Source organism: the organism of the source record quoted next, unplaced genomic scaffold, assembly GCF_019419815.1.
Source record: "Pyrus x bretschneideri cultivar Hongxiangsu unplaced genomic scaffold, Pyrus_bretschneideri_v1 Contig38, whole genome shotgun sequence".
Classification (NCBI taxonomy): domain Eukaryota; kingdom Viridiplantae; phylum Streptophyta; class Magnoliopsida; order Rosales; family Rosaceae; genus Pyrus; species Pyrus x bretschneideri.
The window spans coordinates 1,646,649-1,661,521 of NW_025999701.1; the positions used below are offsets into that span (position 1 = coordinate 1,646,649).

Consider the following 14,873-nt stretch of genomic DNA (forward strand, 5'->3'; position numbering starts at 1 on the left):
ACGTAGATTGGTGGCTTCGGCCGCGAGATACTGATACATGATACCACTATTTAGCACATTATACGATATATGTTTCATGAAAGGTTTTATGGCATGATAAGGTTTTCGGAAAACCTATTACATATTATGCTATGAATTTTCATAAAACTTTGGGGGTTAGTACGTTGAATAACTATTGTTTGTTTTGCGCCCCCTTAGGACATAGGAACGAGGTATACAACCTGAGCTACGAGGCATTCCCCTACCAATGACATCATGTCATTCTCTCTACTTTGACATTATTGAAATAGCACATTCCGCTTGTATTCTAAATTAGATGTATACTCTGAACATGTCATACATTATCATTATGTTTTCATTCTTGGCAGTTGAATATTATTATATTTTTTTAGTAGTTTGTATTTACTTATTACATTGCATAGTTTTGTGCGAAATTTATATGCATGTTTCACATGTTCTCGACATATGCATTCATTAAATGGCTTTCATCACCCTTGGGTGTCGGCCAGCACTTGACCATTCCGATGTCCCTCAAACATTAGAATCGGGGCATGTCACATATTTTTAGACCACATGATTATAGCAGTTAATGGTTGAACTACTTCTTTAAATCATTAAAGAAGAAATCCAATAATCAACCGTCACATTATATGGCCTCCAAAATGTGGTCTAAAAACATGGTATTCATAGCATTTTTCATTGACTTGATATTGGAAGGTTAGTTTCTCTTAATCCTCTATAATTTTTGATTAATTACTCTCTATATTGACTTGATAAGGGAAGATCAACTTCAACATAGAAAAAAAACATTTAAAGCCTCAAAAAATTTAATTAGCTCACAACTCCAAGTAGGTATCATACTCTATTGTAAATACTATATATATATATATATATATATTTGACATTTATGTGAGGCCCCTCCTCACCTAAAATCCTGGCTCCACCACTGTATGAGGTAGCAACACCTAGCCATTTTGCACCAAAACGGAAGTGGCAGAAGAACTAGGGAAAAAGGGGAAGGAGGACCAAACCACAATTAGAGATTCCTTAAGGAACTCTAGAAGGGAGTCATCTACCTTCAAGAAGGGGGGCATGAGCCATTAACAAAGATCCATGAACTCAGCCCAGGAGGAGAGGGTGAGAATGTTAGAGTAGGTACTGCACCAAGTTGGGGAAATCTCTCCCCAAGTGTAAACACTCTTGAAACCCCAAGAACATCTTCCCCTGCAACCTTAGTATTTTCCATAGCTTTTCCTCTGAGCATTCGAGCCATTAGAAGCCTTGTTTCGTTACCACCCTTTGAAACCCAGATCATCCAACCAAGAATATCATGCAACCATGAAAACTCTCTCTCATGTTAAACCGATAAACTTCTAGCTTCCACACCATGCATTACTTGAGTAAGCCATTATCATGCTATCCTTGAGCAACCCGGATATTTCTTAAGACGTGTTAATTCTTTCAAGATATTCCAGAACTTGGTACGAAATCGAACCAAGGGAGACAAGAGGATGTTCTTAAAACCCAAGTCCATCTCGACCTAAAAGTCCCCCAACAAAGATTGATTGAAATTCATTTTTTTTAGTTGAAAAGGTTAATTGAAAATTAAGCCACCTATACTTGCGGAAGTACATGAGTTGAAGAAAAACTTGGACCGACGTACATATGTTGTGAAGTTCATAGTACAAAATGAAAATTAATATATTTTATATAAACAATTGATCAACAAGAACTCTTATGTTATTCTATAGAGTTAGTTGAGTTGGTAAAGATTGTTCACTTCCCTAAACTAAGGTCTAAGTTCTAGTTCTGCAACCAATAATCTCTTTTAATGGGCGATCTATAAAAAAATAAAATAAAATTTAAAAAAAAAAAGGCTAAGACCCGAGTCCTTAAAAGAGGCTTGTGATATTGTTGACCCTAAAAACTACCTAGCCTACGTGGCGTGCAAACCGAGTAATTAATAAGCTAACTATGTCATTCGGTTGAATGCGGGGCATGCCAACTCGTTGGCCGAGTTCGGCTAGGGAGTAAAATATATTGATGTGGCATTAGGCGCGCTATTGACTTCTACGTCTTGTCATTGCGGTTGAGGAAGGAACTCTTCTCGGCCTTTGGGTTCTAGAGCCTGAAGACAAGGCTGTTAGTTTCTTCGAAGTTCACGAATCGTCGACACGGGGTTTGGTCTCAGTAATTTTATTTGTGCAAATATAAATACGCCGAACTGGTACCAGATTGTATGGACACAAATACTCAAAAGAGATAAGTGTCTTGATTGTAAATGTGGTTTGACCGTCTGAATGCCGAACTCTAAAATGTACTTGCGAATATCCAGTAATTAAATAAACTCGAGTTTCAATGTGTCGAGCCTTGTAACACCTCACTTCACCAATAAAGCAGATGAGATGACCTCTTCCAACAAGGACTAGGAAATCCCTATTGACCAAGACTTGGATAGATAACCAGTGGGTCTCGAAGCAGTGTTGTGTATCCAAACTGAAGGTGCTCATCAATCGGCTGATTCAACAACTCTAATGTTGTTTATTCAAACTAAAGATGTTGGTTGTCTCCACAATACTGTTTATCCAAACTGAAGATTTGATGGCGGGGAAAAAGAAAATAAAAATCTTAAGATGTTTGAGATGTTTGCTAAAGGCTGTTGTGTATTGAATTGTAGAGAACTTTGAATGATGCACTCTCCTCTCTATTTATAGTAGTAATTTCTTTAATGGCCAAGGTAATATTTCACTCAGACTAGAATTCCTCAACCCAATCTGATTAGATTTCGACTGATCCTAACCTCCATAGGATTCTGAACCAAGCTCTTTAATCATTTAGATTCAATCCCTTGATTCTCGGCATCTCTTCTTATTCGAAGCATCCTAAACTTCTGAAGAATCCTTACTGCATTAGGATTCAACCACTTTATCTTTATCCCATCAAAACCATCTTCTGATAGGATTTGGCCGAACTCTACTGGGCTCGGCCCATGGCAAAGAATGTTCCTAATATTCCTTATTGGACAAAGAACAATTCTAAGCTCGGCCAAAATGTTATTTTGGGCCCAAACAGATATGCACTGAGCTAGGATGGGCTAAGACCCAAGTCCTCATTATTTAAGTTAAAGCACACATGAAAGAAACAAAAACTGCTGCAGGAGGACGATACTGCCCTTATATATTTATAATCCGGGATACAAAGCTCATGAAGCATACACCCACCAATCAACTTGGAATATGCTCTCAATGGTCCACATTGACATTTATACCCAGCTTATTATTGAATATTTCTCCCTCCAACCTCATTAAAATAAAAATAATGAAAAAACAAAAGAAAACAAAAAACCTGTCTAGTTCTTCAGGTGGAAATGTTGTCTCGATCATTATTGGTATGTACAATTACACTCTTGGTTCATACGACCAAAATTCAGTAACGATGGATCGTCACCGCTCCACCGCCTCTGCCTCTGCCTCTGCCTCCTCCCTTTCCCGTCGTTTATGTTGCATGCAGGTAAATTTCCTCGAGCCCGAGCTTCTCACTGCTTTACCTGAACAAAAAGGTATGTTGTTTAGGGTGAAGGACCAGATATTTGTGTTTGGTATCATAATGGGGAAACCAAAGCATATTCCAACATCATGCGGTCGGTGTCAAATTAGACGCCTAATAGCGTTCTTGACATTAATTAATGGAATAAATGATGAAATAAACTTATAAATTCATAGTAAAGTTAGGTAGGCTTTGATGGTCCAACCACGGCATGACAGAGGCCACCTAACACTACCAAAATCAACATCCTAATTAGTGGCAACGGAACAAGATCCTCGCCGGTATATACATCTACCCCGAATTGAGCCTCCACCTAAATCTTCAATAAGGTAGGTTAAGGAAAGTAGAGGTCTAACGGAAAAAGAAAATACCTAGTTTGAGGTACCGATGCCATCACTATCGTAAGCATCGTGGTACAACTCACAACCAGCAACAAAAACCCCCAGATTTCTTGTTGGCACATTTAACGTACAAACAAAAGCCATGCGAAGAATGCAAACAAATAATTTGTCTACATCCTCGCCGGTATATTAACGGTTGGCACACGTCCTAACAACTTAAAGTTGTGGAAATAATGGTAAACAAACAAAAATCATACGACGTTAAAACAAGGGATTCCGACATTCAGGGTTCAAATCCCTTTAATTTGAACCTCCTAACCAAATTTTAGGTCCACATTTGCATCTTTTAACAAGAGCGGGACATATGACACATTAAAGGTAGAGGAAAAGTGTTCGGTTCATCGTGGCATCAAAATGGTATCCATGAAACTCTGACTGTCCTATTTTGTTGAATTCCTGATGTTGCGGGGTAAAGAAGCCCACATGTAAACGAGAATGCTAGAATATATGAACAATAATTGGTGCACATTCTAATAATTGATGTCCTGAAACTATGGCATACCAACAAAATCTATCACGAATGTCCCAGTTAACAGGTGTAATTAGCAAAAATATCGTAAGTAAATTATGAACAATCAACCTCAATGCATAAAGCGAACATGGGCATACCTGGGAATACAAGAAGGTTCCAAAAATTGCAATAGCAGCTCCAAGGGCATTGACGGGCTGGACAGGGGTGTGGAATATGATGATGGAGGATACTATGACGGATATACGTTTCATGGTGTTTCCTATGCTAAATGTCAAGGGAGAAATCTCATCCAGGGACATGTATGACACTTGGTTGTACAGATGATAGAAGACACTCTGAGCCGCCATCCACCTATTCGATATAATCAACAGCAACTCGTAAGTAAAGGCATTTATAAAAATAATTAGAACAAAAGGTATCACTGTATTAATTAAGAACAAACACAGACTTTGCTCCTACAGGTATTCAAGTTCCAACCAGCATTTACAACACATGGTCTCTGCAACAATACATTGCCAAAAGTTTCTTGCTTCATACACGAAATAAAAACTATGAATTGCATAAAATAATGAGTAACCAGCAACTTACAGTCATGACTGTAAATGCAGCAGCATTTCAATAATTAACACATATTTAGTACTGGTTATAGTCCTCCGAGAAAAAGAATAGAAAAGTGATCACGGCAACTTATTATAACTATCAGCTAAACATGCCAAAGAAAGCTCAAGAGCTACTACTTTGTTTGCATGTATAAAGACTTCATGAACAGTAAGAACGAGATCATCTGATTAGATATACTTCTAGCACACTTACATTCCAATTAACAGCAATGTGCAAATATCAAACCACACAATAAACGTATCATAGACAGTAACAGGCCAAGAAATCACAGTTAGATGACATGTGATTACCAAATCAAGTTGGGTCCAATTTGAGTGAAAGCTGTATCAAATCCAGCTTTCCACATCTGTGGTCCTTCCACCGCAATTGCAAATGGTATGAGAATTAGGAGAGACATAATAGATAAAAGAGCATAATAGTTCATTCCGCTAACAGACTTCCCCTTCATGCCCTTCTTCGAAAATATGTTCCGAAATACAAAGGCCAGGTTTGATATCATGGCCCCCATGAATCCTGAAACAAACAGTAAAAGGACCAAATTTAAGACTCTAGAACCTTAAAGAAAAGAAAAAAATTACACTTTATACAATATAATGGCAGAGTAATTAATCACACTAAACCCCTGCAACTGGTCAGAAACTCATCCTGGTTTTTGGAAAACACTGGAAGGAGAAAGAAGCTGGCTATGACAACCAACTCCAGATAGAAGAAAATAAACTGAAACATTTTTCTTTTGGTCAGATAGAGTAATTGAAACATATAGCATGAAGAATGGAAAATTAATTTGGTTGCAGAAGAATACGAAGGCAAAGTATGTATCTTACGTGCTTTAATCTTAACTGAGGCAGCATTAGAGCCTAACTTAGCCTTATTGCACAAAACTCCCCAACAATAAAGATTTTAATTTTACCATATATTTGCTTTCTTTTCCAACGGCGACTAACAAGGATTGCAAATACTAACAAGGATTGCAAATACCAACTCAGGAGATAATAAGATCAACAAACCAATAATTTTACAATTCCATTCCCTCTGGGACAAGAACAAAATGGTTACCTATCATGTTAAAGTTAAGCTCCGTCAAGGCAGCAAGACCGCAACCACCGATGATTGGAAGGAGGGACAGGTAGACTGACATAGGGAAGGACTCGCCCAGCAAGAACCTCGAAACCAATACACTGAAAGCTGGCTCTCCACTCTTGATGATATGGGTGAAAGAAACTGCAACCTTAGACATACTAACAGTAGCTGCTACATGCCCAATTGTATGTGCCACAGCAACCTGTTCAATGAAAATCAAACAATAAAATCACAACCCATAATTGAAAACTGAAAGAGAATTTTCAAGCAAAATGACAACAAACCACCAAAGCCTCTAAGTCATTGTTTGGCTGGAAAGAAAAAATTCAATCTCTATAACTTTCTCAACATTTGAGACCTCTCAAACTTCACCTTCTTTACTTTATCTTAATTTTCTCAGCAACCAAACAAAATGGTTATCTTCACACAATAAAGACACCCGACAATCCTAAATGGCTCCCGATATGAATTTTCAAGACCATTGAACATAACAAGTTAAAAACTTCACTTTCCATTATTCTCCTCCATTTCCCGGAAACCCCAAAAGCATGTATACATATATATGTATAAGGAAAACAACAACAACAAAAAATAAAAAACCCAATCCAACTCACAGGAAACAGAGCTTTCCAGAACTCCATATCAACTTTGGGGGCCTCAGCAATCCTGGTTACCCAGGAGACTAGCATGATCAAAGACCCACATGCCAGAGACAGAGTGGAGGTGAGCCATGGGAAGGGGTAAGCATTCAACACCTTCTTATTGTATATATTGAACACCACGTTCAGCGCCCACCACATAGCAAAATATACGCCGATCTTCAGCTTCTTTGCCGCCTCCACTTTAGCATCGACATTCGCAAGGTCGACGTTGGACTCGATCGGCTGTGATCGGTCGGCCTCGAACGCCTGACATTTGTTCACACTTGTTCGAGTCGGCGTTGGCAACCCACCAAGACTCCTGATCGCAGACACGTGCAATGCCTTTTGGACCGAGATTACTGATCTCTGAGTCTTTTGCCCCTGGAGAGACGGAAAAAGCAGTGACCGTTGCACCGGCGTCGGCCGTGTGCTGCGCCGCAGAAAGATGTCGGACCCGTTTGTCACGGCGGAGTATTGCTTCACAGAGCAGATCATGGTGAAATTCAAGTGGGTTTCTATGGAAGGCGCAGAGAACAAAAAAACAGAAGAGATCAAATCACATCAAATCAATGGGGTGATGGAGCAAAAAACAAAGAACAAAAAGGACAGAATTTATGAGTTTTGTTTACCTGAAAAGGTTGAATAAGTTAAACCCAGAGCGGCAGATCTTCAATATATAGTAAAGATCGAAGCTTTTCCAATAAAAAAACAACTATGAAAAGCAAAGGAACTATTTTTCTGTATGATCGGAGAAGTTGGAGTAGCTCTCAGAAAAATAGGAGATTTTGTTTTATAAAACGTTTGAATTGAAATTGTTAAGGGTTGGGTTTGGCTTTGAGATCTCAGTCGGGAGAGAACAATGATAAGTTGCTCATTTATACCAAATAGTCATGTGAGTCTCCGCATATTTTTGCATTAAAGTATTCCATCAACTTTCTCTACTATAAACTATACGTTTCTGTTTCTTTTTTTGGTCAAGAGTACGTTTCTGTTCCTATAAGGTGCTTTTCTAGGTGGGGATATGCTGTGTTCGGTGTAGTGTGAAGGATGATACCAATCATGATGATGATTCTCTATTCTCTTAATCTTTTTTTTTTTTTTTTTCTTCTATTTGAATAGTTAAGTTACGTCAATATATTGATATTTTTATAGACAATAAGACAAAAATAATGTGTGAAAAAAGGGAAGGAAAGAAGATGAGAATAAAGGCTGGTTTGGTATTGCTGTGCTTTGAAAAAAAGCTGCTTCTGCTGTGCTGTGAGAATAAGCAGCTGTGAAATAAAGCAGCAGAGTGTTTGGTAAACTTTTTTGTAAAAGTGCTTTTGAAAAAAAAAAACAGTATTAGAGTGTTTGGTAAACTTTTATGTAAAACAAATGTGAAAAAAAGCCGGTTTTTCAAAGCTAGATTTTGCAACTTCTTGTTTTTGGCTTTTTTTCATCCAAAACTGTGAAAAAAAGCTGAAGCTGAGTGTTTGCCAAACACAAAAACAGCTCCCATCTTTTTTTGATAGCAGCTTTTTTCATAATCACCTCAATACCAAACCAGGTCTAAAAAGGGTGAGAATCCTCTTCCAATTATGTCTTGCCTTGTCAATATGTAGGTATGCTAGTGTAGTTGAGGAAAATGGATTTGGATCCCCTCCGGATCCCCTCCCTGGGCATCCCAGGGATCAAGACACAAGGACCGTTCATCAAAGATCGTACGGCCATAATTAAATGTTTTTTACGCAAAACGAGATTGCTTTACTTTTAAAAATATAAAAAATATTTAATTATGATCGCACGATCTTTGATGAACGGTCCTTGTGCCTTGATCCTCGGGATCCCCAGGGAGGGGATCCGGAGAGGATCCAAATTCGAGAAAAATAGCTCAAAGAAGCATCTTCAGATCATCATTAAAAGGAATGTCAAATTTTAATAGTCAAATTGTAATTGATGACTGATATAGCAATATGAAGTCTTATATCAAATTTTGTACTTCTCCATTGTTTAAAAATTTAATAGTCAAATTGCAATTGATGACTGATATAGCAATCTGAAGTCTTATATCAAATTTTGTACTTCTCCATCCGAATTGTCAAATGTTATTTTCTTATTTAAATAGAGCTTTAAATAGTTGTAATTATTAAAAAAAAGGGTAAATTGTTGAAACAAAATTTCTATTGGTTAAAATGTTAGTAAAATAAGGGACACATCATTAAAATCAATTAAAAATATATTTGACGTTGATATCAAATTTAGCTCCTAATCACAAAGCTTTCAAATCCAGTCAGCAAATAACACTTCAGTTTGTAGACTTTTGATGACAAATATATACAATGACATTTCACCTAAGATTTTGACATCTTATTTGGAAATGCTCTCATAAGCCATAACTTACAAGAACATCAATGATCATAATGTGAAGTATTTATTTAATAACACAGTGTCATGTATTGATAAAAAAAATAAAATACAATGCCATGTATTAAAAAATTTACCCATATCATTAATTTATTAAAATAAGATGTCACGGTAGCGGTGCCTATTTCATAAAAGTCCTCTTTCGAATGCGGATCTTTAGCTAATTTAAATAAAAGTGCACAAATTGGCAGGAGACTCTCTATCCGTTCTCTATTTTAGTTTTGGGAACAATTGTTCTTTTGACTTCAAAGAGAAGGAGAGAGAATTTAAAATGCTAGTTAAACATAAAAAGTTACTATGGAGACCTGAAAATGATGAGAAAGGTTATATTAAAATATTTAGAGTTTGTTAAAATACATAGTATTGTTAGAGATGTTAAGTTAAATTGTCAAGCGAAAATAATTTTTTGACACTATTCATTAGCTAAACTAACAAGATTTTAAACAATTGTTCTTTAACTTCAATACACTGCACTTCGAGTTCAAATCTTCTCCCTCTTATTAGTATAAATTAGTGTAAAATATCACTTGTAATAAAAAACATAAAACTACCCAAACTTTATGGAATTTTTAAGTTTTCCACGAAATTGTCAACATATTCAAAGTCATACACGAACTCCTTATAACAATGCCATGGTGGTAGATATTCAATGAGTGAGTTTAACTTAATAAAGATATATTAGATAGGATTCAAAAAATCAACTTCAATCACGCTCTTTATCCACTTTTTTAAATAGAGATTATTCTACGTACTCTTAAATCTAGAGAGAGGAACTCTTAGTGGGTTTCTATAATTAATGCTCATTTTATCAACATTATTTAAAATGAGTGTTCTGAAAAAAAGAAGCATAGCTACTATGCGGATGGCCACGTCACAATTAATTTTAAGCCTTTTGAAAATCAAGTGGGTCGTATAGGTTGGCTAAGTGACTATTTTTTGTTTTTCTCAAATGTCTTAGGGTCACAACCCTCTCACTCAAACTGAAAAAGAAAACTCATATACTCTCTCTATACGATTGCTTGCGTCCTTCTCAACCATAGTCAATTTGATATCCATAGTTCAATAAATTATAGTACCTTATAATTAATTTTCTTCCATTCCATTTTATGTTTATTAATACAAGTTTAGGTTTTTTTTTTCTTCAAAAATAAGTAGGCACTTATTATATTTTCTATAATATATTTATTTAAAATAAAAAAAAAACCCATTAGGCCCTTAGAGCATCTTAAGGCTACCTTCAACCGAAATGACTAAATTTATATAGTCTCGACCATACTTATATATTATCTCCAACTGAATGAGCTAAATATAGCCGCTCAACAATTTATTAGTTTTAAGTTTATACTTTAAAATTTATTTGTTATTTTAGTTAAAATACCTTGGATATTTTCAAATCTAGCCCTTGAATTTGAATCAATCATTGCAACTAAGGAGCTAGGCCCCAAAAACATGGCTAAGATGAGAGCTACAATTGGTCAGCCTGGTGCTCCTTTGGCCAAATAATAGCATGTGGACCCCTTACAATTATAGCCCAGCTATCGGTTGAAAATTGATTTTTAACCAAATCACGTCATTTTTTAACTTTTGAACCTTTGACCCTCTCCATTGGAGATAGCCTGAGTAGAATGCCACGTAATAACCGATATGTCAATCTGTACATTGATATAGAAATTGTTTGCTGCTAATTTACATAGGAAAAAAAAAAAATCTGGTGTCTTAATATTTTTTAAATGTTTTGTTGTGTTGGCCCTAATAATGCACCAATCATGAAGATTGATTTGTTTTTAAGAGTGGGTCTTGCAGATATTAATTGAATATAAAAAAAAATATACAAGGGTTGAAGCAAAATGAAATTTGAAATTGCCATATAAGTCTTCAAATTTACATTTGACAATTTTCAGGTGTCATAATTGACATGAGAAATGTCAAATACGCCAAACAAGATTAAAAGACATCAAGGTTTTCTCCAACACAGATGTCATAATTGGCATGGGAGCTGAGTCATTTGACTTCTTACTTTTTAACTGTCATTTTTGCAATAAACGAAGATGGAGTCAAATGTCTTTAATTTATTTTTAATGCATGGATCTCATAAACGACCAATAGGATAAAAACTAAAATCAATTTTAATTATTTTTTAATAGTTAATGTAGAGATGAGGCCCAATATATTAATAAAATAAATATTTGACATCTATAGAAATTAAGAAGATTTTACATCTATATTCAATTGGCCACATCTATCTTCAAATAAAAAATTTAACATCTCTTTTAAAGATGTTCTTAAGCACTAGATCTCAACTCATCACCCAACTACTTACAATCCATTTTTAGAACATAATTGTAAACAAATAATAGTTCTTATTAACAATTATCCTTTTAATATGTTGGTACTGTCGTCGTTTTAAGTAAACTAGTGGAACCGATTAGCAATGAAGAAAAAGGACAGGTCTACTGGTGAAAAATTATCCAATATTAGACTAGTGAAAGACAGTTGAAAAATGAGAGATGAGAGAGAGAGAAGAATGTGATCAGTCAATCTTTGTTTTGACCACTATATCATTTGAAAGATTGTCCAAATGCACAACATGGTTCAGAAAGGCAGAGGGGCCCCATCAGTGGAAATCAAATTGAATGAAACATAAAAAAATGGGTCGGATTCTCTCCCCTCTTTTTTTTTTCCTCTCATTTTTTTCTTTCCTATTTGAACGGTCACGATTAAGTTACGTTAACATCTTATATCAATTTTTTTTTTATAAAAAGAGACAAAATGGTAAGTGTTAAAAGAGAGGAGGGAAATAGAAGGGGAGAGAAAAGAAAGGTATACAAGGGGAGGGAATTCTACTCCCAAAAGAACATGCAGAAAAGGAAGAAACCCAGAATGGTATGTTAAGAAATAAGGGGGACAACATTAAGATTTACATTAAAAAGTATTACACAATATCAATGAGAAACTTATATAAATTCAATGCAAAATATTCAATGCTTTCAATTCTGGATAGATATTCGGGATTTTAAAGGGAATAACATAAGTGGTAAGTAAATTGTAAAAGTAGGTCAACTCTTATCTTGCATGCATGCACCTTCTATTTGAATTTTGGCTTCTTTTTTTGGCTGAGACAGTATTCAATGAAAAACTGACGTACAGCATTCAATAAAAAATCCTACCCAATTTGGCCGAGATAGCGTTTAAAAGTTTTTACCAAAAAAGAAAAATGACAACGTAGTGTTTACACGATATGTCTAATATGCATGTACCGTGGTCAAGTCCTGCATTATTATAAAAGCACCTATAACCCAATTTGGTCAAGTAATTCATAGTCTCACTCTCCAAAACCAAAAATGGCTGGAGTCCAAGCTTTTGTTTCAACAATTCTCTTTCTTTCCCTCATCACATTCTCCACATTCCATCCAACGCATTCAAAACCTAATGGTTTCAGCCTCCGGTTGATCCCTAGAGACTCACCGGAATCGCCTCTATACCCCGGAAACCTCACAGTACATGAACGTATCGAAAGATTGGTCAGGTTCTCGAAAGCCAGGGCGCGCTATGTGGAATTAACTTCCGGTTCAAATTCCACCGCAGACCTCAACCAAATAGAACTTACTTTGCTTCGTGACAACTTCTTCTATATCGTGCAGATTGAGCTTGGAACCCCAAAAGTCCCCCAGCTCCTGCTTCTCGACACTGGTGGTGGCCTAATTTGGACTCAGTGCCAGCCTTGTGTTGCATGTTACCCACAACAAGGTAATCCCATTTTCGATTCAACAACATCGAGCACATACCGAAAGCTTCCATGCGACCACCCTCTGTGTTCAGGTGCCAATCCCCTTTACCAATGTGTTAACAATGAATGCGTCTATAATATTGGTTATGGTGGTGGCGCAACAACTCGAGGTGTTGCTTCCTTTGAAACATTCACATTTCCGACTGATATAGTCGAAAACGTGATCTTCGGTTGTTCGAAGGAAAACAGAAACATTCAGTTCTCAAAGAGTGGTTACATTTCGGGAGTAATGGGGTTGAGCATGAGTCCGGATTCACTAGTGACCCAACTCGCTGATAAAACCAAAAGAACTTTCTCATACTGTTTGCTCCCTTTTACTGATGCACTAATAAACCCTGGTTTCGTTAAGTTTGGGGATGAAATACCATTACCAGCTGGAAATGTTTACACAAGTCCGTTTGTAACACCACCTGGAAAACATTACTACTACCTAAATCTTTTGGATATAAGTGTTGGGTTGAAACGCCTAGGGTTTCCACCGGGTACCTTTAGAATTGGGCAAGGTGGCACCGGTGGTTTCTTCATCGATTCTGGTGCCCTAATCCCTCAACTCAATACAGATGCCAGCGGACGCAATGCCTACAGGGAGGTGATGAGGGCATTTCAACAATGGTATGACGGTTTAAAACTTACAAGGATCGGTAAAGTGCCTGAAGGGCTGGCATTGTGCTACAAATATACACCGGATTTCAATCAATTCGCCACATTAACGTACCATTTGCAAGATGCTAATTACGTCGTTGATGGGAAATATGCTCATGTCTTTAACAAAGATGCGGGGTACTTTTGCGTAGCAATGATGCCTGGAAATGGGAAGTCTATGCTTGGAGCATGGCATCAGCAGAATATGAGGGTCACCTACAATGGCAACATCAATTCACTTCAATTTTCGGTCGAGACTTGTCCTAGTTAATCTCCATCCTTAAACTTGCTTTTCCTTTCCTTTTTGTTAGTTTATCTTTGAGATTCTTGTTGCTGTTTTTTTCTTAATAATATGCAACAAGTTTATGGAACTGAGTTTTTGTTGTTCATTCTAATGTGAAACATCCTATCCTTACGTACACACCCCAGTTGTTTGGACCACAGTTGCGTAATCTTGCAGCCAAGTTCCTCATAATTTTCGCCGTTTACTTCCCGGACAATTCAGTTGTCCCGGACTATTTGAGGAAAATTGATCTTTGCATACAAGAAGGAGAAAGATAAGAGGGGACTTAACTGAAAAGGCAAGCCTGCATTCCACTCTAATTAATTTTAGGGAGTTTTAATAAAAAGGACTTCGGCCAACTTTTTCTTAACCAAAAACTACCCTAAACTTTTATTTAATCAAAAGGGCTTGAGATTTAATGTGAATTGTAGCAATGATCTCTTAACTTTAACTCAATTGGAGCAATGGTCCCTTAACTATAAATCCATTAACATTGGTCCCTTAACTCATCAAAATGTGCAGCTATGGTCCCCCAACTAAAATTTCATTATCATTGGTCTCTCAACTTTAATCCAACTGGAGAAATGGTCCCTCAACTTTAACCCAATTATAGCAATGGTCATTCCAGCATAACTCATTGTGATAAAATTCTAACGAAGTTGACAAAAATGACCATAAATGCACGTTTTGATGAGTTGAGGGATCCCAATTGTAGCAATGATCCTTCCAACATAACTTATTTTGACAAAATTCTGACGAAGTTGACGAAAAGGACCATAACTACACATTTTGATGAGTTGAGGGACCAATGGTAATGGATTTTATCAATTAGGATATTAAACCACTTGTAATCGTACAATTCCACAAACACAAATCCCATTTTACAAAACTTAAAAGTTCAAATTAAATTCCATTTGATCTTGGATTCCCATTTTCGAACCATACATTGGCACAATAAATTAGGAATTTCTCAAAGCAAAATTGCCATTTGTAGAAG

At 36.4% G+C, this 14,873-nt stretch overlaps 2 protein-coding genes across 2 annotated transcripts; one reads left to right on the forward strand and one right to left on the reverse strand.

Annotated features, from left to right (window-relative positions):
• Positions 1-3,138: 3,138 nt before the first annotated feature.
• Positions 3,139-7,634, reverse strand: LOC103967237 (glucose-6-phosphate/phosphate translocator 2, chloroplastic). The gene is made up of 6 exons (XM_009380516.3): positions 7,391-7,634; positions 6,735-7,276; positions 6,097-6,322; positions 5,331-5,553; positions 4,557-4,770; positions 3,139-3,547 (listed from the first exon to the last, which is right to left on the reverse strand). Exons 2-6 carry the CDS (start codon positions 7,254-7,256, stop codon positions 3,536-3,538), a joined length of 1,197 nt encoding a protein of 398 aa, XP_009378791.2. The 5' UTR covers positions 7,257-7,276; positions 7,391-7,634; the 3' UTR covers positions 3,139-3,535.
• Positions 7,635-12,505: 4,871 nt separating this feature from the next.
• On the forward strand, positions 12,506-13,864 carry LOC103926764 (aspartic proteinase nepenthesin-2-like). Its single transcript, XM_009335636.2, has one exon. It carries the CDS (start codon positions 12,506-12,508, stop codon positions 13,862-13,864), a length of 1,359 nt encoding a protein of 452 aa, XP_009333911.2.
• The last annotated feature ends 1,009 nt before the right edge of the window (positions 13,865-14,873 follow it).